A 21,156-nucleotide genomic window follows, 5' to 3' on the forward strand; every position below is an offset into this window, starting at 1 on the left:
CCCTCAGATTTGACACACTGAACTCTGTCTGCAAAGTAGTTGGTGAACCAGGCGAGGCAGTCATTAGAAAAACCAAGGCTATTGAGTCTGCCGATAAGAATACGGTGATTGACAGAGTCGAAAGCCTTGGCCAGGTCGATGAAGACGGCTGCACAGTACTGTCTTTTATCGATGGCGGTTATGATATCATTTAATACATTGAGCGTGGCTGAGGTGCACCCGTGACCGGCTCGGAAACCAGATTGCACAGCGGAGAAGGTACGGTGGGATTCGAAATGGTCAGTGATCTGTTTGTTAACTTGGCTTTCGAAGACTTTGGATAGGCAAGGCAGGATGGAAATAGGTCTGTAACAGTTTGGGTCTAGGTTGTCACCCCCTTTGAAGAGGTGGATGACTGCGGCAGCTTTCCAATCTTTAGGGATCTCGGACGATACGAAAGAGAGGTTGAACAGACTGGTAATAGGGGTTGCAACAATGGCAGCGGATGGTTTTAGAAAGTGGTGCACGACTCAAGGATTTTTGGAGTCGACTTCGACTCCTGTGGTTGGAGTCGTAGGAGTCGACTCTTGCTCATCTCCCAAAACACGCTGAAAGAGATTCGCACACACGTACACCTCATTATTGCAGAGTCCTACTAGGAAGACTACATTTGCATTCTAGAGGACTGACATGAGCATGATGCTGTCCGTTTGAATATAGAAGGTGATGTGTAGGAACTCAAATATTTCAGTGATATTTCTGCTGTGTGCCGCCTTGACCGATCCCATGGGATGATGCGGTGCGCTCTATGCTGATAAGGCTATTCTTTGCCATGTTCTAGCCCTATTCGGACAGGTATTACTAGATATGTTGGTTTTGTAATTATTATCCTAGCATGTGCCTTATTCCAGAGGAATTCACACAGGATTAGTTTTTCAAAACTGCCCCATGTAATTCTTAATTTTTCGAAATGAATCGACTCTTATGACGGAAGCCTGCAGTTTTTTGTTGTTGTTGTAGACATGAAGATATTTCAACATCATGTCCAGACGATAATAGGCTACACTGATACCTCGTGCTTGGTTTCCAAATGTACAGTGAGGGAAAAAAGTATTTGATCCCCTGCTGATTTTGTACGTTTGCCCACTGACAAAGAAATGATCATTCTATAATTTTAATGGTAGTTTTATTTGAACAGTGAGAGACAGAATAACAACAAAAAAATCCAGAAAAACGCATGTCAAAATGTTATAAATTGATTTGCATTTTAATGAGGGAAATAAGTATTTGACCCCTCTGCAAAACATGACTTAGTACTTGGTGGCAAAACCCTTCTTAGCAATCACAGAGGTCAGACGTTTCTTGTAGTTGGCCACACATCTCAGGAGGGATTTTGTCCCACTCCTCTTTGCAGATCTTCTCCAAGTCATTAAGGTTTCGAGGCTGACGTTTGGCAACTCGAACCTTCAGCTCCCTGCACAGATTTTCTATGGGATTAAGGTCTGGAGACTGGCTAGGCCACTCCAGGACCTTAATGTGCTTCTTCTTGAGCCACTCCTTTGTTGCCTTGGCCGTGTGTTTTGGGTCATTGTCATGCTGGAATACCCATCCACGACCCATTTTCAATGCCCTGGCTGAGGGAAGGAGGTTCTCACCCAAGATTTGACGGTACATGGCCTCGTCCATCGTCCCTTTGATGCGGTGAAGTTGTCCTGTCCCCGTAGCAGAAAAACACCCCCAAAGCATAATGTTTCCACCTCCATGTTTGACAGTGGGGATGGTGTTCTTGGGGTCATAGGCAGCATTCCTCTTCCTCCAAACAAGGCGAGTTGAGTTGATGCCAAAGAGCTCAATTTTGGTCTCATCTGACCACAACACTTTCACCCAGTTGTCCTCTGCCAATGAACATCTGAATGATTCAAACTTCAGACGGGCATGTATATGTGCTTTCTTGAGCAGGGGGACCTTGCGGGTGCTGCAGGATTTCAGTCCTTCACAGCGTAGTGTGTAACCAATTGTTTTCTTGGTGACTATGGTACCAGCTGCCTTGAGATCATTGATAAGATCCTCCAGTGTAGTTCTGGGCTGATTCCTCACCGTTCTCATGATCATTGCAACTCCGAGGTGAGATCTTGCATGGAGCCCCAGGCCGAGGGAGATTGACAGTTCTTTTGTGTTTCTTCCATTTGCGAATAATCACACCAACTGTTGTCACCTTCTCACCAAGCTGCTTGGCGATGGTCTTGTAGCCCATTCCAGCCTTGTGTAGGTCTACAATCTTGTCCCTAACATCCTTGGAGAGCTCTTTGGTCTTGGCCACAGTGGAGAGTTTGGAATTTGATTGATTGCTTCTGTGGACAGGTGTCTTTTATACAGGTAACAAACTGAGATTAGGAGCACTCCCTTTAAGAGTGTGCTCCTAATCTCAGCTCGTTACCTGTATTAAAGACACCTGAGAGCCAGAAATCTTTCTGATTGAGAGGGGGTCAAATACTTATTTCCCTGATTAAAATGCAAATCAATTTATAACATTTTTGACATGCATTTTTCTGGATTTTTTGTTGTTATTCTGTCTCTCACTGTTCAAATAAACCTACCATTAAAATTATAGAATGATAATTTCTTTGTCAGTGGGCAAACGTACAAAATCAGCTCTGAAAAAGTCAATGGATCTCAATACTTTCCGAAAGCACTGTATGTGTTGTCTTTTCTCCGAATTATAAAAGCAAGCAGAGCAGAAACTGGCTAATATTTAGTTGACTAATGTAGCTGGCAAGGTAACTTTTGTTTAATTTAACCGATAAAAATAATACATTTGTGAAAATTCCCAGTGCTAAGCTAGTAGCGCTAGTGTAACTGATATGTAATGTTAGCTAATGTTTCATCCCCTCTCGACTGAGATTAATTAATTAAATCGCTAGTAGCTAGCTACCACAGCCAGTTCAGCTCCAGCGTCTAGCCATCTATCAGATAGCGATATGAGGTGGCTAGTATTACTATATTTCTAACAGCTGTTGTGGTTTGTGTGGAAATGTTTTGTAGCCTTTGTTTTGTCTCGTTTCAACAGAAGTAAATGAACAGGGATAGCTTTTGCCAGTTGGTGTACCATTAGAGAGAGAGCTGGTCAAAAGTTGGTTAACGTTAGCTATTATTTTTTGCCTCAATCACTCTAGATCTGGTTCAAACGATGAAACCATGATTCTATTCTTTGATAATATAATTTATAAACATACACCAAGGTAATTCTTTGTCATGCCTCATCTTACGAGGATCAGATGGTGACAGGGGTCTCAGCAGGGTCAGGCAGCCAGGGAAGATCCAGTCTGTGACAGAGCTGAGATGAATATTTAGAGATGCAAGACTTTATTATCTCTGTGCAGCAAACACTGGACAAGCCAGATACTTCAAAGATTGAAACTATTTTAAGGCAGTCTGAAAAACCTCAAGTTGATTTCCAAACTATATCAAGGGTTGATAGAGGCTTTGTTAGGAAGACCTGGTGGAAGCTATTGATGATGATTCATGGATACAGATATGTTTGAATGCCCAGTCATGTTCATACAATCTCAGACATAAATTACTGCAGTTTTAAGACCGTCCATATGCCGTACTATATGCCAGTGAAACTTAATTACATGCACTCAGAAGTGTAATTCCTCTGCTGGAGGTGTAAAACTCAAAAGGGGACATATTTGCATAAGTTATGGTCTTGTGAGGGCTGGCTGAATTCTGGCAAAGAATATGTTATTTTATCTCAGCATGTCTACAGATTCCCTTCACCCTGTTTTTGTTTGCTTGGAAATGTTGATACTGGAGACTTATCAGAAGAAACATTTATAGTAGCTAAGCATTGCCATGAATTGGAAGGTTGGTTATCCTCCCTCAATGTCACAATGGATGGCAGAAATATCAAGTTATGTATCACCAGATTTGATTTATTACAAGATTAAGGGTATACTGGGTACTTTCATGAGGTCTGGATGCCTTATATGGAATGTAGTACTACAAAAGGAGTTTATTGAAAACATGCCCAAGTCAGGGGAGATACCTTTTTTGTTAATCCCTAGCTGCTGGACTGTTCAAAACTGGCCCTGGGGGTCTTCCGTCTTGTGGGTTGTCACTCTGGCCTTGGCCTAACACACCCAAAACCAATCATTTATGTTTCTCTAAGATCCTAAAGCTGAGTGTGGTGTGTTGGGTTGGGGCGCTGTAGGGTGTTGGACCCCTAGGAACAGGATGGGGCGACCCAGCTATTTTGTGTGCACGTAAAAGGAGCTCTACAGTACTATTAGGCCTATGAGATTAATTTTATGGAGGATTTGCTGTTTCTTTGTGTTAATGTGTATTGTGTTGGGAGAAAGTTAAGTTATGTAAGAGACTGGTGGGGGTCAGGGGTGCAGGCGGCTCGGGCTGGCTGGGCAGTCTGGCAGAAATGTTATATAGATGTCTAAATAAAGACAATCAAGTCTTTGTATTTTTGTTAATTTGTTATGTTATTGGTTAAAGGTGCAAGACAACATTGATTATTGAATTTCCTTTGATCTAGTTCAGTCTTATCAATCACTTAAACATATTTAATAATGATCTCTTACCAAGCTTGAAGACTGTGGGCATTTTTGTTTACGTTTTGTTCTAAATAGAGACGTCATATTGGATTGTGTAGAAAAGCAGGAATTTAGCTATAGATGGCCCACCGACAGGTTATGTCCCCCACATCTATAACTATCATCAGTGGTTGCTAACAGGGGTTTACAATTTACAAGCCATAAAGTTTTGACCTTAAAGGGACAGTTTAGTGATTTTACATATGTAAATATTTGTTTAAATTGAAATCAGTCTATGGAAAAGGAGTGACTGCAATCCACACTTTGGCTTTCTAAAACTAGCCATTGCAAAGATTTTACACCATTAGCATTTTGGGATACCCAAATCTCAAAATAGTTTTTTACCAATTCATTGAGTAACGCAATCAATTTAAGAGGTGATTTGAGCATGAAATGTGATACATGCTAAACGGGGAAGATTGACTTGGGGAATGGGGAACAGCTGCTGCTCGTCAGGAAACAACACAATAACATAAACAGAATTTAGACATCTGGTAGATGTTTCTAGAAGCACTGTGCACAAATCCAATTTCCAGGTTGCACAGCAAAAAATACAATATGCTACAGCTGACTCCAAGCCTATGCTACAGCTGACTTCTCTCTCGGTTCCGTAGCCAACAGATTAACCTAACGAAGCAGGCGTAAAATAAACGCCTGAAACTAGATCCCCTACAATGGCCTACATACTGGTCTTGAGGAGAAGGGGGGAAAAAACTGTTGGGGCGTTCTCTTCTGCACTGTTCAACCAGTCCAGTAAATGTGGAGGAAGAGTTAAGACGGAGTAGAAGTCCAATCACAGGCTCTCTTTCCATTTCCCCTGAAAACCGGAACAACCGTTTGTTGGGACTCGGCAGAGGTACTTGACATGCATTTCTATGGGTTAGTGCCGCTGTTCTTATGGGTGTCCCCTCTTAAATCATCTCAGACTACAGCAAAAATATCAAACATGTCTGAACATTTTTGTGATGTCCCAGTCTTAATCTGGAGAATTTAACAGCATCCATCAGGGCTCGTTGACCATCTCGCACTATGAGCAGAAGAATGCGCAAACGAGTTTCTCGTGCGTGCATATTTCACCCTTATCTTTAAAACTTGTCTGGGACACTTAAATCTTGCAAATATTGGGGAACACACAAACACACACACAATGCATGTAGCACTCCAGAAACAGTGTGTCATTCATTCTACCTCTCTTCTGTGTTCTCAACCACGACTGCCGTCATCGGAACACAACACACATCACTACTTTCTATAAATACACGGCATGCAGGCAGCTCAGCTCTGTTATTTGGTTTTAATGACTTGTATGTTTTCATCCTGATCCAATTAAGTCACGTCTGTGAGAGAGGAGGGACTGACTGGGGGGGCTCTCTGGAGAACATTAACATTATTCAGTTGGAGAAACCGATGCTGTAACATGGCAGGCTTTTTCCTCACTGTCGCTTTTCTCATAAACTAAAGGAGCCGTGGGCGTCCTCTGTGACAGCGGAACATTGGATTTAATCTCCTTAATCTGCATTTAGTGCAGCTGCAACTGTCTAGTTGCTCTTAACACAGCCAGAAATACATTTTTATGGAGTAAATACATTGTCATATTTTCTCATTGGCTTGGTGACATAGCTTAGCTCATTCCACTGTTAACCTGTGAGGTCATGATCAGCGTGTTTATCATATTGTATGAAGTTCAACAGGATGCAGGGTTTACCATAATTCACAGTCACATTCATGCCCAGCCTCATCACAGCCAGAAACAGATTGAAATTGTCAGTGTGATGTAATTTTTTACTTATTTTGTCCTGTTTCTCCTGCTGGGTGTATGCCGTGTGCCTGCACTCACAGTAGTGACTCAAAACACTGTTGCATTCCATCAATGGCATTATCTCCATCCGTTGTTGCTGCTTTGAAATTCACAGTCCCCATCTAAAAGAGTAATAGGAAGAGTTGCGCTTCGTCACATCTCTTTGCTCTATCAGTCATGATGCCATTGTACAACTGGGAATGATTTGTCAGCTTCCTTGCAGGAACACCTTGAGTGCTCCCTGATTGAAAGGCAGATGTGTGCAGCTTGAGTCTCGCTCTGCTGAAAATGTGAGGCAATATTTTTAGCCGTGCCACGAAATGTGTGTCAGTGTGCAGACACAGGCTGTACTAAGTGAATGCAATAGAATGGCACTCAGTTGAGTAAGAATGTGTTCAAAGTACTGTTGTTGCCTCATTGGAAAGCTCAATGCGAATACTGATCTTTATTCATGTTGATCTAGTATACTGTATGACAAATTCTGTATTTAAAGATGAGTGTACATCGAGTTGGGTAGTGCATAGTATTTCTGTAACATATAAACTAGTATTTTATAGAGTAGGGCTAAATGTACAGTTGGATTTTGTATGTAGAGTAGGCCCAGGGAGCTATCTTTACCTACTTTTAACTTACTATGTATTTTGTTTTTCTTTTCTCACTCCCTCTCCCCCCACTTCCTCTCTCTCTCCCTCTCCTCCTCTTTCCCATCAGGTACAAGTCTAATGAGGAGTATGTGTATGTGCGGGGTCGCGGCAGAGGAAAGTATGTCTGCGGCGAGTGCGGGATCCGCTGTAAGAAGCCCAGCATGCTAAGGAAGCACATTCGAACACACACGGATCTCCGGCCCTACATCTGCAAACACTGCAACTTCGCCTTCAAAACCAAAGGTGAGGAAGAGGAGGTGTGATTTTTCTAAATAGGCCCCAAATCATAATACGGCATTCAGTGTCGCTCTGTCTTCGTATATGGTTGAGCAGTTTCTTTAACGATTAGCTATACTCTAAGTCGATATTCACGTCATAAGAAGGAATTCCCCTCGACCACAAATTGGAGAAAACAAACATTCTTTCCCATTGACCCCCATTGTTAAAGAGCCAACTTCGTCAATTTTCTTATACAGAAATTACAAAACATGCCGAAAAACTGCTGTGTTGTTCAATGAACATATAACCAGGTAAAAACAACATAAGGAAATAGAGCCTGCGAGAAGAGCCATGTGGCCTCAGGCTATTCGACATGGAAAATATGGGATCCGGTTCCCAAGTAGGCTACACGTAAAGTGCATTCAGAAAGTATTCACATTTTTTTACGTTAGTCTTATTCTAAAATGGATTCTAAAATTGATTTTTTTTTATTTATTCCCCTCATCAATCTACCCACAATACCCCATTATGACAAAGCAAAAACAGGTTTTTAGAAATTGTTGCAAATGTAAAAAATAAAAATAAAAACTGACATGACATTTGCATAAGTATTCAGAACCTTTACTCAGTACTTGGTTGAAGCACCTTTGGCAGCGATTATAGCCTTAAGTCTTCTTTGGTCAAGTCTGGGCTTTGGCTGGGCCACTCAAGGACATTCAAAGACTTGTCTTGAAGCTACTCCTGCGTTGTCCGCTGAAAAACATCCCCACAGCATGATGCTGCCACCACCATGCTTTACCGTAGGGATGGTGCCAGGTTTCCTCCAGATGTGACACTTGGCATTCAGGCTAAATAGTTCATTCTTGGTTTCATCAGACCAGAGAATCTTGTTTCTCACGGTCTGAGAGGCCTTTAGGTTTCTTTTGGCTAACTCCAAGCGGGCTGTAATGTGCCTTTTACTGAGCAGTGTCTTCCATCTGGCCACTCTATGATAAAGGCCTTATTGTTGGAGTGCTGCATGGTTGTCTTTCTGGAAGATTCTCCCATCTCGACAGAGGAACTCTGGAGCTCTGTCAGAGTAACCATCGGGTTTTTGGTCACCTCCCTGACCAAAGCCCTTCTCTCCCGATTGCTCAGTTTGGCTGGGTGGCCAGCTCTAGAAAGAGTCTTGGTGGTTCCAAACTTCTTCCATTTAAGAATGATGGAGGCCACTGTGTTCTTGGAGATCTTCAATGCTGCAGAAATGTTTTGGTACCCTTCCCCAGATCTGTGCCTCAACACAATCCTGTCTCGGAGCTCTACGGACAATTCCTTCGACCTTGTGGCTTGGTTTTTGCTCTGACATGCACTGTCAACTGTGGGAGATTATATAGACAGGTGTGTGCCTTTCCAAATCATTTCCAATCAATTTAATTCAAGTTCAAGTTGTAGAAACATCTCAAGAATGATGAACGGAAACAGAATGCACCTGAGCTCAGTTTCAAGTCTCATAGCTAATGGTCTTTAAATAAGGTTCATAGGTTTTAATTTTTTTTGCAAATGTATAAAAACATATTTTCGCTTTTTCATTATTGGGTATTGTGTGTAGATTGATGAGGGAATTTTTTTAAATCAATTTTAGAATAAGGCTGTAATGTAATAAAATGTGGGAAAAGGCAAGGGTTCTGAATACTTTCCGAATGCACTGTAGCTATGTGTGTGTTAAACTTTTCATCACAGGTAAGACATTTAACTTGTTTAGTGTAGTCCATTTATAACTCCACTCACTATTTGTAACTGTATAGTCTGTTTGTTTATGTTGTTGGTTTTGATTAGCTTATAATGTTCCAGTCGGTAGGTAGCTAGCACTCACTTACGTGGCTGCTAGCACCGTCATTTTATTTATTTTTTATTTAACTAGGCAAGTCAGTTAAGAACAAATTCTTATTTACAATGATGGCTTACCAGAAGACAAAAGGCCTCCTGCGTCATAAAAAGGGGCATGAGGGAAGCCCTACAATATTACTTTTAGTAATGAGAATGCTTGGGAGTAGGCAATGTTGAAAAGTAATCTTTAGACATGTTGTACTTAAATGTAATTTTGTAGTTGAGTAAAACAAGCAGACAAGAAAATTCAGTTTTAAAAAGGTCACGTTTTTGCTGTGAGCCAATGGGGTAACCTAGGTAACAACGGGTGGTTTTCCTCACGGGCGGGCTGTGACATTCCATCTAAAAATTACTGGGACTATGCTTAGGGTTGCAAAATTCAGAGAACTTTTAAATAAATTCCCTGGTTTTACAGAAATCCTGGTTGGAGGTTTCTGGATTCCCTCCTGATTCCGTGAATCTTCCAACTGGGATTTTGGGGAAAAAACTGGGAATTTATTAAATTCCCAGAATGCTTGACTATTTGGTTGTACTCTGGTCTCTCCCCGCACAATCAATTATTCCTCATCTACCCTGCTCCGGTTCAGTCTAATGTGGCTTTGCTGTTCTTGTTTTCCTTGTCTTCATAGGGAACCTTACCAAGCACATGAAGTCCAAGGCTCATGGGAAGAAGTGTCAGTCAATGGGAACGTCTGGGTCTTCACTGGACGAGCCAGAGACCGAGGAAGCAGGTACAATACCATAGAGAGGAAACTACACCCATCAAACATCTTTCCTCAAACCTGACTCGATAGCTAGCCTTGTAGCTATATCTGCTCCTCTAAAGAAACTGGAACTGGGCAGGACATGTATGTTGGATATGTAAGGCAATATGTTGCTATTCTCATTCCTCTGTCGCGCTAAAGAGAAATAAAAAATAAAAAATTAATTTATAAAGAATACATGGCCAAATACATTCCATAGAGTCTGTTTCTGGTGCAGGATGGGAGAGATGTACAGTGTTGTTTTCAAGGCTGCAGTCCTGGCCTTTAAAGAACAGAATGCCAGACATTCACATCCACCCCCTCTCTGTGCAGGCTCAGTGCCTCCCGGTAGCAGACTGCACTCAACACTGAGCCAAGGACAGCCCATTCAAATAACCCTTCCATTCAAAAGCCAGCTGTTAGACTTCATGAATGGAAACAGCAGCACGATTCCATTAAATCAAACCTTGTCCGTCTGCTTGCTATTTATAACATCAGGTTGATAGAATGTTATGTTGGATAGGAAGCCAGCCTGTCCTGGTCCTTGTGCCCATTTCATGTGTTTGTGTGTATGAATGTGTGTTTATATACAGTGAGCTCCAAGTATTGTGGTAGTGCCCAATTTTTTATGTTTTGGCTCTGCACTCCATCACTTTGGGTTTGAAATGATACAATGACTATGAGGTTAAAGTGCAGACTATCAGCTTTAATTTGAGGGTCATTTCATCCAAATCTGGTGAACCGTTTAGAAATTCCAGCACTTTCTGTACGTAGTCCCCTCATTTTCAGGGACCATAAGTATTGGGACAAATTTTGTTATGTGTTTTTAAAGTAGTCAAAGTTTAGAATTTGGTCCCATATTCCTAGCATGCAATGATTACATCAGGCTTGTGACTCTACAAACTTGTTGGATGCAGTTTCTGTTTTTGATTGTGTTCAGAAATGTTTTTGCCCAAGAGTAAAGAATGGTAAATAATGTATTGTGTCATTTTGGAGTCACTTTTATTGTAAATAAGAATATAGTTTTCTAAACACTTCTATGTTAATGTGGATTCTACCATGATTATGGATAGTCCTGAATGAATCGTGAATAATGATGAGTGAGAAAGCTAGACACAAATATTATACCCCCAAGACATGCTAAACTCTCACCATTACAATAGAAGGGGAGGTTAGCGTATTTGTGCGTCTAACTTTCTCACTCATCATTATTCACGATTCATTCAGGACTATCTGTAATCATGGTAGCGTCCACATTAATGTAAAAGTGTTTAGAAACATATTCTATTTTTATTGAAGCTCATAGTCAAATCCAAAGTGCTGGAGTACAGAGCCAAAACAACAACAAATGTCAGTGTCCCAATACTTTTAGAGCTCACTGTAAGTCCAGAGTGACTTAGGTGAACTCTGTATCTGGAGAGCTGAATTGTCTGCTGCTTTTCAGTCTTGCCTTTCAATCTGGAACTAGTTTAGACCAAGTGTTTCGTATTGGACAAGTTCTGATAGTACCTCCCCATTTCTGACTGCTTTCTTCCATTTTGTGACTATTGAACACAACTGTGTTAATTTAGGTGTGGCCTGGGGGACTGGAGTTTGGAGAATTAGGCTTAGTGTAAGTTTCCCCCTCTTCTCATCAGGAGGTATTGAAGAGCATTTGTCTGGGTTCGAGGACCAGGATGAGCACCAGTGCTCTGACGTGGATGATTCAGAGGAGGACGATGATGAGGAAGAGTCCTCATCTCATGACGAGCCGCCCTCATCCTGCTCCTCCGACCGCAGTCTGTCAACAAGGGGGCATTCCAGCAGCGGAAGACGGTCCCAGCAGGGCACGCCTGACCCCTCAGCCCCAGAACCCCAGCTAGATCCCAGCCCCTGTCCCAGCCAGGAGCTCTCTCCCACCCGTAGACTGTGGCACAGCGGGCATGCTTCCTCTCCAGAAAGCCGGAGGGCACTGTTCTCCCGCCGGGGCTGGGACACCTCCCTCAGGGCCTTCTCCCCTAGCAGTGAGAGCTCTCCCATCCAAAGCCTTTCCCCCAGACGGGAGCTGGACTCCCACAACCGACACCTCTCGCCCTCCCCCAAGAGAGGACCATCCCCCAACAGAGCTCTATCCCCCCTGTACCCCATGCGGCCTCTCTCCCCTCTCCGGCCGATGTCCCCTAGCCAGTATCGGATGTTGTGGGCTCCTGCCTCTCCCTCGCCCCTGGGGGTGCAGCATAGACCTTGCAGCTCACCCAGTCGTTTGCCATGGGACAGCGATCGCATACAGGTGGGTTCAATGGTAAGTTATGTATTTAATTCACTTTCTGATCCTGTAGTTTTTCATGTTATTTTAATCCACAGTTATTCTTGTCAGTTACAAAATGAGATGTAATTAGCCATCCCTCCACATAACTACATTGTCAGTAATGGTCAGTAGTAAACACATCTCATTGCAGAGTAATTTCCTTTTTGGTACTAAGCTAACACTTACTATATGAGAATAGCAGAGGCCTAAATACGTAACGATACTATACTTTGTAAATTTACTTTTGATGGCTGATGGTGTTTAATGCCTGTGGTTGCATCTTGCTTGCATCCCTCCCCTGTGTTTTAAAACCTGCATTGGAAGCCCAGTTTAGCCAAAGGCAATGTGAAAACAAGTTCAGTGTTTTGTTCTACTGTGTGAAGTAATGATGAGGTCCTTGCTCCCCCAACAGGAGAGGATAGGAACACCAAGTGAAGGGCAGATTGGTCCAGAGCCCTGCCTGTCATTCCCCCCAGCTTTCCGTCTGTCCCCTAGTGACAGCCCTAAAGCCCAGTCCCAGTCCATGGACCGCATCTTCAGCCACCTGCCTCTGCACTCCCAGCAGGCCAGGGTAACCTACCTGATGATTCCCATTGGGGGCATTCAGATGGTGCAGGCTCGTCCCCACTCCCACCCCACTACCCCCACCTCGGCCTCCTCTCCCCCGATGGAGAGGCTTCTACTGGGCCAGACCAGGAGGGAAGCCCCCTGGTGCAGGACCCCCAGAACTCAAGGGCTCAGAACTCCTGGGGACCACTGGTCAGACAGCCAGGAAGTAGTAGGAGCTAGCCAATCAGGGCTGTGCATTCCCAGTTTAACCCCACCCATACGTTCCAAACCCTCCACCTCGCAGCAGGGTAGGATCGACCCAGGGATGATAAACACAAAGCAATATGACAGCTCCTCCCACTCACACAGGTCTGAGGCAGAGACCAGAGAATGATGGCCCTCACATGGCCAGGCAGGACCATCCCCCTAGTCAGCCAGTCCCCCCCCCCCCTCCCGCACACAGGATTGGACAGCTGTTTGAGAGGCAGGAGCCACCAGGGTTGCGGTTCAGAGCGACTGGTTCAGAATTGGTAGAGGGAGGAGCTAAAGGCCGAGACTCAACCAATCAAGGCCAGAGCACTTAGTCTCCACCCTTTGATACGTCATGGGTCCTTTACGCTTTTTGTTGCTACTCTTGTTTTTGGGTTTTGTATTGCTTTGTTTTTATACCGTTTTCAATACAATTGTTAACTTAAATGTTAGTTCTTCTGCAATATTCAGGTTTGTTATAAAATGCACTTTTTTTCTTTTTGAAGATTTCTTTAAATCTCTCGATCTTACCTTCTGTATCTCTATTGATACTGCTATCTTAATATATATTTGAATATATATGTAAAATAAATATGAATACATTTGTAAATTACCAAAATCTTTAATCAACAATAAATGCACATGTTGTTTTGTCTCTTTGTCCAGTATTACTCAAACTGTAGTTACTTGTGCCTTTTCTGTCTGGGTTTGTGTCTTGAGATGACGACAAAGATAAAAGGCTGTGAAGTTTTGATATGCACTCTGTGTTTCCAGGAAGGGGGTTCCTGTGTGGCGTGATGACTGTTTGTATCCTTAAAGGGATAGTTAAGGGTTAGAGGTAGTTTCGCGAGCCAATGCTAACTAGCTGTACCCGAAGACTTTGTCTTTGCACTTAGCTAGTTTGCATTGGCTTGCGAAACTACAGTACCTCTACCTTCATTCATACTGGATGCAGAGACATAAAAATGAATTTCCAAAACCCCAAACTATCCCTTTAAGGCCATTGCATTGATGTCAGGGTATTTTAAAATATGGTATATGAGGTGGTATATTGGAGGAACAGTGAGCGCTTTGCAAAGAAAATGCACTGAAGTCATATTTTTTTATAAAAAAAGATTTGTCAATGTAATGTCTATGTACGGAGAAGTGCTCCATATTTATTATTTTGTTAAACTATGAAAGTAATTATTGTTTAAGTTCTTTTACTTTATATTTTTGGAGGGAAAAAAAATCTTTTTTTGTCTGTCTTTTTCACAATGTTCTCACGACTTGAAATGGAGATGGACAAGAAGGTCTCTTTAAGATTGGATATGGTACAAGGAGGAACAAGTGCCCTAAAGATTTTCACACACAGCAAATGTTTTGTCTCTGAACCAATAAAAAGTGCACCAGACTTCTATGAGGCTGTTTTACTGGTTTTCTTGTTTTTGACATTTTTAGATAAACTTTTTAGATAAACCAAAATAATGATTGATTAATACATACAGAATGCTGCTGTTTGAATTCCACAAAATAACAATTGGAGTTAAAATCAACAAAAACAAATACATTTGTCACTTGCTTCGTAAACTACAGGTGTAAACTAACAGTGAAATGCTTACTTAATGGCTCTTCCCAACAATGCAGATTTTTTTTTTTAAATAATAGAATAAAATTCTAACACAAGGAATAAATACACAATGAGTAATGATAACTTGGTTACAGTGCCTTGCAAAAGTATTCATCCCCTATGTGTTTTTCCTATTTTGTTGCATTACCACCTGTAATATAAATAGATTTTTATTTGGGTTTCATGTAATGGACATACACAAAAAAGTCCAAATTGATGAAATGAAATAAATTACTTGTTTCAAATAATAAATAAAAATGTGAAAAGTGGTGCGTGCATATGTATTCACCACCTTTGCTAGGAAGCCCCTAAATAAGATCTGGTGCAACCAATTACCTTCAGAAGTCACATAATTAGTTAGATAAAGTCCACCTGTGTGCAATCTAAGTGTCACATGATCTCAGTATATATACACCTGTTCTGAAAGGCCCCAGAGTCTGCAACACCACTAAGTAAGTGGCACCATGAAGATCAAGGAGCTCTCCAAACAGGTGAGGGTTGGGTTATAAAAAAATATCAGAAACTTTAAACATCCCACGGAGCGCCATTAAATCCATTATTTATAAATGGAAAGACTATGGCACCACAACAAACCTGCCAAGAGAGGGCCGCCCACCAAAACTCACGGACCAGGCAAGGAGGGCATTAATCAGAGAGGCAACAAAGAGGCCAAAGATAACCCTGAATGAGCTGCAAAGCTCCACAGCGGAGATTGGAGTATCTGTCCGTAGGACCACTTTAAGCAGTATACTCCGCGGAGCTGGGCTTTATGGAAGAGTGGCCAGAAAAAAAGCCATTGCTTAAAGAAATAAATAAACATGTTTGGTGTTTGCCAAAAAGCATCTGGGAGACTCCCCCAGAAAGTAGAAAGTACTCTGGTCAGATGAGACTACAATTGAGCTTTTTGGCCATCAAGGAAAACACTGGTGCAAACCCAACACCTCTCATCACCCCGAGAGCACCATCCCAGCATCATGCTGTGGGGATGTTTTTCATCGGCAGGGACTGAGACACTGGTCAGAATTGAAGGAATGTTGAATGGTGATAAATACAAGGATATTCTTGAGGGAAACCTGTTTCAGTCTTCCAGAGATTTGAGACTGGGACGGAGGTTCACTTTCCAGCAGGACAATGACGCTAAGCATACTGCTAATGCACCAGTACCAATGCACCAAGTATGAAACTAATAGGACCCTGAACAACTTCTACCCCCAAGCCATAAGACTGCTAAATAGTTAACCAAATAGCTACCCAGACTATCTGCATTGACCTTTTTTGCAATAATTATTTTACCTCATTAAATATGCTGCTGCTACTGTTTATTATCTACCTGTTGCCTTGTCACTTTACCCCTACCTGCACTCAGTGACCAGTTTATTAGGTACCCGGTCAGACCCCCTTGGTGCATTGGTACCGCTTGCAGTGCGGTAGCAGAGAGAAGTCTAGGATTTTGGTGGCTGGAGTCGAGCCAATTTTTCAGGGTTCTGGCACAGCCTGGTATAGTGGTCCTGGATGGCAGGGAGCTCGGCCCCAGTGATGTACTGGGCCGTACTCACTACCCTCTGTAGCGCCTTGTGGTCAGATGCCAAGCAGTTGCCTTACCAGGGCTGTGGTGCAGCCAGTCAAAATGGTCTCAATGGTGCAGATGTATAACCTTTTGAGGATCTGAGGGCCCGTGCCAAATCTTTTCAAACTCCTAAGCGGGAAGAGGCGTTGCCGCTTCTTCTTCATGACTGTCTTGGTGTGTGTGGACCATGTTAATTCCTTAGTGTTGTGAACACCGAGGAACTTGAAGCTCTCGATCAGCTCCACTACAGCCCTGTCGATGTGGATGGTGGTGTGCCCGGCCCTCCGTTTCCTGTAGTCCACGATCAGCTCCTTTGTCTTGCTGACATTGAGGGAGAGGTTGTTGTCCTGGCACCACAATGCCAGGTCACTGACCTCCTCCCTATTATAGTCTCATCGTCGTCGGTGATCAGGCCTACCACCGTCATGTCGTCAGCAAACTTAATGATGGTGTTGGAGTCGTGCAGCCACACAGTCGTGGGTGCACGACTGTAGCACTAAATGGCAAATCCTAACTTCCATGGGTGAGGGAGCATGAACAGGGCGGGACAAAAGTTGGGGAAAGCTGAGTATGCAAATTCTCTGGGACATCGCAACGCTGTTGACCAATCGAAGCTCAATATAGCTTCCAGACCCTAGTGGGTTGGCTGTTGATACCTAGCCTGCTTCCTAGCACCAACATGAGGGCGAAGCTGGAGTGGCTCTCCGAATTATCGTGTTATGTGGAAATCTACCATGACGAGAGGGAATCATTTGCTGATGTTAGCTAGCTTTAAACTCTCCAAATTCACTTTACATAATTATTTTCTGCAAAATAAACATTTCAGTCAACTCCGACGTTGTTCCAATTCAATACTTGGCGAGGTTTGTTCATTTCTGACACCATGTTAAGATGTGAGGACTGAACAGAGACACAGGCAACTGTGGCTTCTTCGGTGGGGTTTATCGGCGGTTGGCATTCAACGTTATGGTGCATTACCGCCACCTACTGTACTGGAGTGTGGGCCAGAGACTGGGAGAAACTAAATCCTACCTGCCAGCCCTGCTGCTCTTAAAAAATATAAAATATTTGAGACTATATCTAATGACGTTCTACTCAATATACTCTTTAAACTAATACTAGATCTCAGCCTCTCACTTTCCCGAGTGGGAAATCACAGTGCTAGCGGTGTCACTACAGATCCTGGTTCGATCCCGGGTTGTATCACAACCGGTCGTGATCGGGAGTCCCATAGGGCGGCGCATCGTGGTTAGGGGAGGGTTTGGCCCCTCCCCGACTTTTTCTCTCTACTTGAAATAAATGCCTGCCCTTAGTATCTCTATTTCACTGCTCCTGTTTCACTGCTCTGCACCATCACTGTCCATATCAGGCTTTTTGCTTTGCTCATTGAAACTACAACATCAACATCCCCACTACTAAGTGCCTGTTTAGCCAGTACATCAACTGCCTCATTCCCCTTCACCCCCAATTGGCTGGGACCCAAGTAAATCTTATCTGTATACCCATCTGTCTAATCCTGCCATGGTTTGTAGCACCTCATAAAGCAGGTCTTGTCTGCTACGTGAGCTAAAGGACTAGAGACTCAACACTGCACATGAATTAGAGCAAACAACTGCTCTGCCTTGGCTTGACTTCCTCCACCCATTGCATGGCTAACAGTATGGCCATCAGCTCCACCGTATATACAGCCAGATGATCTGTAATATGTTTCCTGACAGCCACCCCACATTCCTGCACTACAAATGCTAACCCAATACGTCCTGTCCTTGGATCTTTTGCGCCATCTCTGTAAACGGCCACAAAATTTTGATACACAGTATCCAGACGTCTCTTAAAACAAATCAGATGGATCAACACCCTATCTTTCTGTAGTCTCTCCAACTGTTCTAGATCAACTACTGGAGGCAGGATTAGCCATGGTGGATCTAAAGGAATATCTACCGTTGGACTAAACTCCCTTCCATACAGTCCCTTCACCTGGGTATTAACCACCCACCCAAAGCTCATGTCTGTCTTCGCTCATGTTACCAGCATGCCTGTAAAATCCCTTTCGCAGGATGAGACACCCCTTTGTCCCTGTAAGTTTACCCAATAATTAATTGCCAGCTGCTGTCTTCTAATCTGCAATGGCATATCCCCCATCTCCACCTGTAGTGCAGCCACTGGGGAGGTCCGAAACGCCCCACTACATATTCTGAGATCTAGCCTTTCCAATGAGGTCCGGGATGCCAAACCATACACTATACTGCCATAGTATATTACAGATCAGATCAATGCAACATACATGGTCCTCAATGAGGAACTCCCAGCCCCCTACTCCTTCACAGTCAGACTGCGCATCACATTTAGCACCTTCTTACACTTTAGCACCACTCTCTCAATGTGTTCTGCCCAGGTCAGTCTAGTGTCAAAGTATACACCAAGGAACCTGAAGGGCCCCACCCTCTCCAAGTTTCTCCTATATAACATCAGGTATACCTCATCTCCCATCTTTCTCCTGGTAAAGAACACTATCTTGAGTTTTCTATACAGAGAACCTGAATGCCCACCGCTCTACCTCATCAACTGCTTCCTGTACCTTCCTGACTAGGAATGGCACATTTCTTCCCCTCTTCCTTAAGGCCCCATCTGCAAATAACGGCCTCCCAATATATTTTCGTACCTGAGAGTAAACATCATAGATCATGATTGAGAACAACAGAGGATTAATCAGGCTCTCCTGTGGTGTACCGTTATCCACCAGGTAGCTGCCTGATATAGACTTCCTCACCTGGATGGACCTTCCAAACAAGAAATCCTTTATCCAGTTGTACGCTCTTCCTCATACCTCCATATTATCAAGCTTGATTAACAACCCCTCCATCCACATCATATCATAAGCCTTCTCCACATAAAAAAAGACAGCTATAACCGTCTCCTTGCTCACCTGAGCCTTCATTATCTCTGCTTTTAAGCAGAGCACTGGGTCCATAGTTCACATACCCTTCCTGATACTAGCCCCCTGCTCTCCAGGAAGTAATTTAGCCTCTCCGTAATCATACGTTCCATAATCTTACATACATGTGATGTTAAAGCTATCGGCCGGTAGCTTGTTGGCCTCGTTGGGTCCTTCCCTGGCTCCCGGATTGGTACCACTACTGCCTCCATCCAGCTGCCTGGTAGTTTCCCCTCCTCCCACACTCTGTTGTACAACACCAATACCTTATCCAGTGCTTCGTCAATAAGATGGGCCAACATAACATAGCACACCTCATCTTTACCAGGTGAAGTTAACCCATCCTCACCTATTGCGCTTTTCACCTCTGCCATGGTAAATGGTGCATTCAACGTATCATTTACATTCTCCCTCCTATCTAGCACTCCAGAACGCTCCTCTCTCATTCTCTCTCTGCCCCTCTGATAAATTTGCAGAGCTATGCACTTGGACAAACGCATTGGCCATCATATCTGCCTTCTCCTCATCTGTTACTGCCACATCCTTCCCACTCGTCAACACTGGATGATCCCACTCCCTTCTGACCCCACTCGTCCTCTTAATCATCCCCCACGTTTCTCCCATAAGTGTCGCCCTTCCAATGGTGTCACAGAACCGACGCCAACGTGACCTCTTTGCCTGACGGATGGTTCTCCTCACCAGGGCCTGGGCTTATACTGAATCAGATGTTGAAAGATATTTGTCCTTTTCAGTGCTCTAAATGCCCTATTCCTTCTCCTCACCATTTGCCCACACTCTTCCGTCCACCATGGGACTGCTTTCCTCCTCCCTGAACTCTTAGGTATACTATCCACATCCCCTCTCATGTCCACCCGAGTCATTGCCTGCTCCTGAAACTGATCCCACTTTGCCCTTCCAAACACCCACCTGCCTACTCCATCCACTGACGCCTCCTCCCTCCGGGCCTACTGTGCATACTATGGGGTAATGATCACTCCCTACTGTCGACTCCTTCCATACCTCCTACTCACAGATTCCTGCCATCGCACTCGATACTAGAGTGAGGTCCAAGGCAGACTCTTTCCCTGTGGCTACATCAATCCCGGTCTCTTGGCCATCATTCAGAAACACCAGATCTTCTATCAGATTTTCCATCACTTGGCAATTTCCATACAACCGTTTCCCCCCTCACTAGAGCGTATTGTGGGCATTAAAATCCCCACACCACATTACTTTACTTCTATCCTGGCCCTCCACCCTCTCCAGCACTTCCCAGGTCCAAAAAACTGATTTGATTTTTGATTTTTATTTGGATCTCTTTTAGTCCCCATTTGGACTAATCTTCAAAGAATCCTTAAACTGACATGGATTAATGTAGTTAACTACCACTAGAACCCCTCCTCTCAACCACCATGTTTCCTGCAAACAAATCACATCGGGCTTAGCTGGCATATCCACAATGAATTGCTTGAACTCCTGCCCATTAGCCAACAGGCTTCGAGCATTCCATTGTAGTGACATGCCTAGTTAACCTTTTATTTAAATAAAATAAACTAGTACTACCACCGTAACTACGATCCAATAATACCTGACTCCACTCTCGGCTGATTGAGGTCATCTCGAACCTCTTCCCATGTCAACCCTGTTACAGTGGGGGGGAAAGTATTTGATCCCCTGCTGATTTTGTACGTTTGCCCACTGATAAAGAAAGGATCAGTCTATAATTTTAATGGTAGGTTTATTTGAACAGTGAGAGACAGAATAACAACAAAAATATCCAGAAAAACGCATGTCAAAAATGTTCTAAATTGATTAGCATTTTAATGAGGGAAATAAGTATTTGTCCCCCTCTCAATCAGAAAGATTTCTGGCTCCCAGGTGTCTTTTATACAGGTAACGAGCTGAGATTAGGAGCACACTCTTAACCTGTTGGGGATAGGGGGCAGTATTTGCACGGCCGGATAAAAAACGTACCCGATTTAATCTGGTTACTACTCCTGCCCAGTAACTAGAATATGCATATAATTTGATTTGATTTGGATAGAAAACACCCTAAAGTTTCTAAAACTGTTTGAATGGTGTCTGTGAGTATAACAGAACTCATTTG

The 21,156-nt window shown here is 43.3% G+C and overlaps 1 protein-coding gene across 6 annotated transcripts in view; it reads left to right on the top strand.

The window, feature by feature from the left end:
* LOC115175344 (transcription factor HIVEP3) overlaps nucleotides 1-14,337 on the top strand; it is a 92,373-nt gene extending 78,036 nt beyond the window's left edge. For 4 of the 6 annotated variants that reach the window (XM_029734574.1, XM_029734559.1, XM_029734583.1 and 1 more), the window contains 4 exons: nucleotides 7,093-7,268; nucleotides 9,740-9,841; nucleotides 11,491-12,134; nucleotides 12,553-14,337. In XM_029734574.1, the coding sequence (XP_029590434.1) occupies nucleotides 7,093-7,268; nucleotides 9,740-9,841; nucleotides 11,491-12,134; nucleotides 12,553-13,083 (1,453 nt within the window). In that variant the 3' untranslated portion in view covers nucleotides 13,084-14,337. Of the gene's footprint in view, nucleotides 1-7,092; nucleotides 7,269-9,739; nucleotides 10,050-11,490; nucleotides 12,135-12,552 lie in introns of those variants that run through there. The other 2 variants (XM_029734591.1, XM_029734598.1) reach the window with 2 other exon arrangements.
* Nucleotides 14,338-21,156: the final 6,819 nt, after the last annotated feature.

The sequence above is a fragment of the Salmo trutta genome, chromosome 3 (genome assembly GCF_901001165.1).
Source record: "Salmo trutta chromosome 3, fSalTru1.1, whole genome shotgun sequence".
Lineage (NCBI taxonomy): Eukaryota > Metazoa > Chordata > Actinopteri > Salmoniformes > Salmonidae > Salmo > Salmo trutta.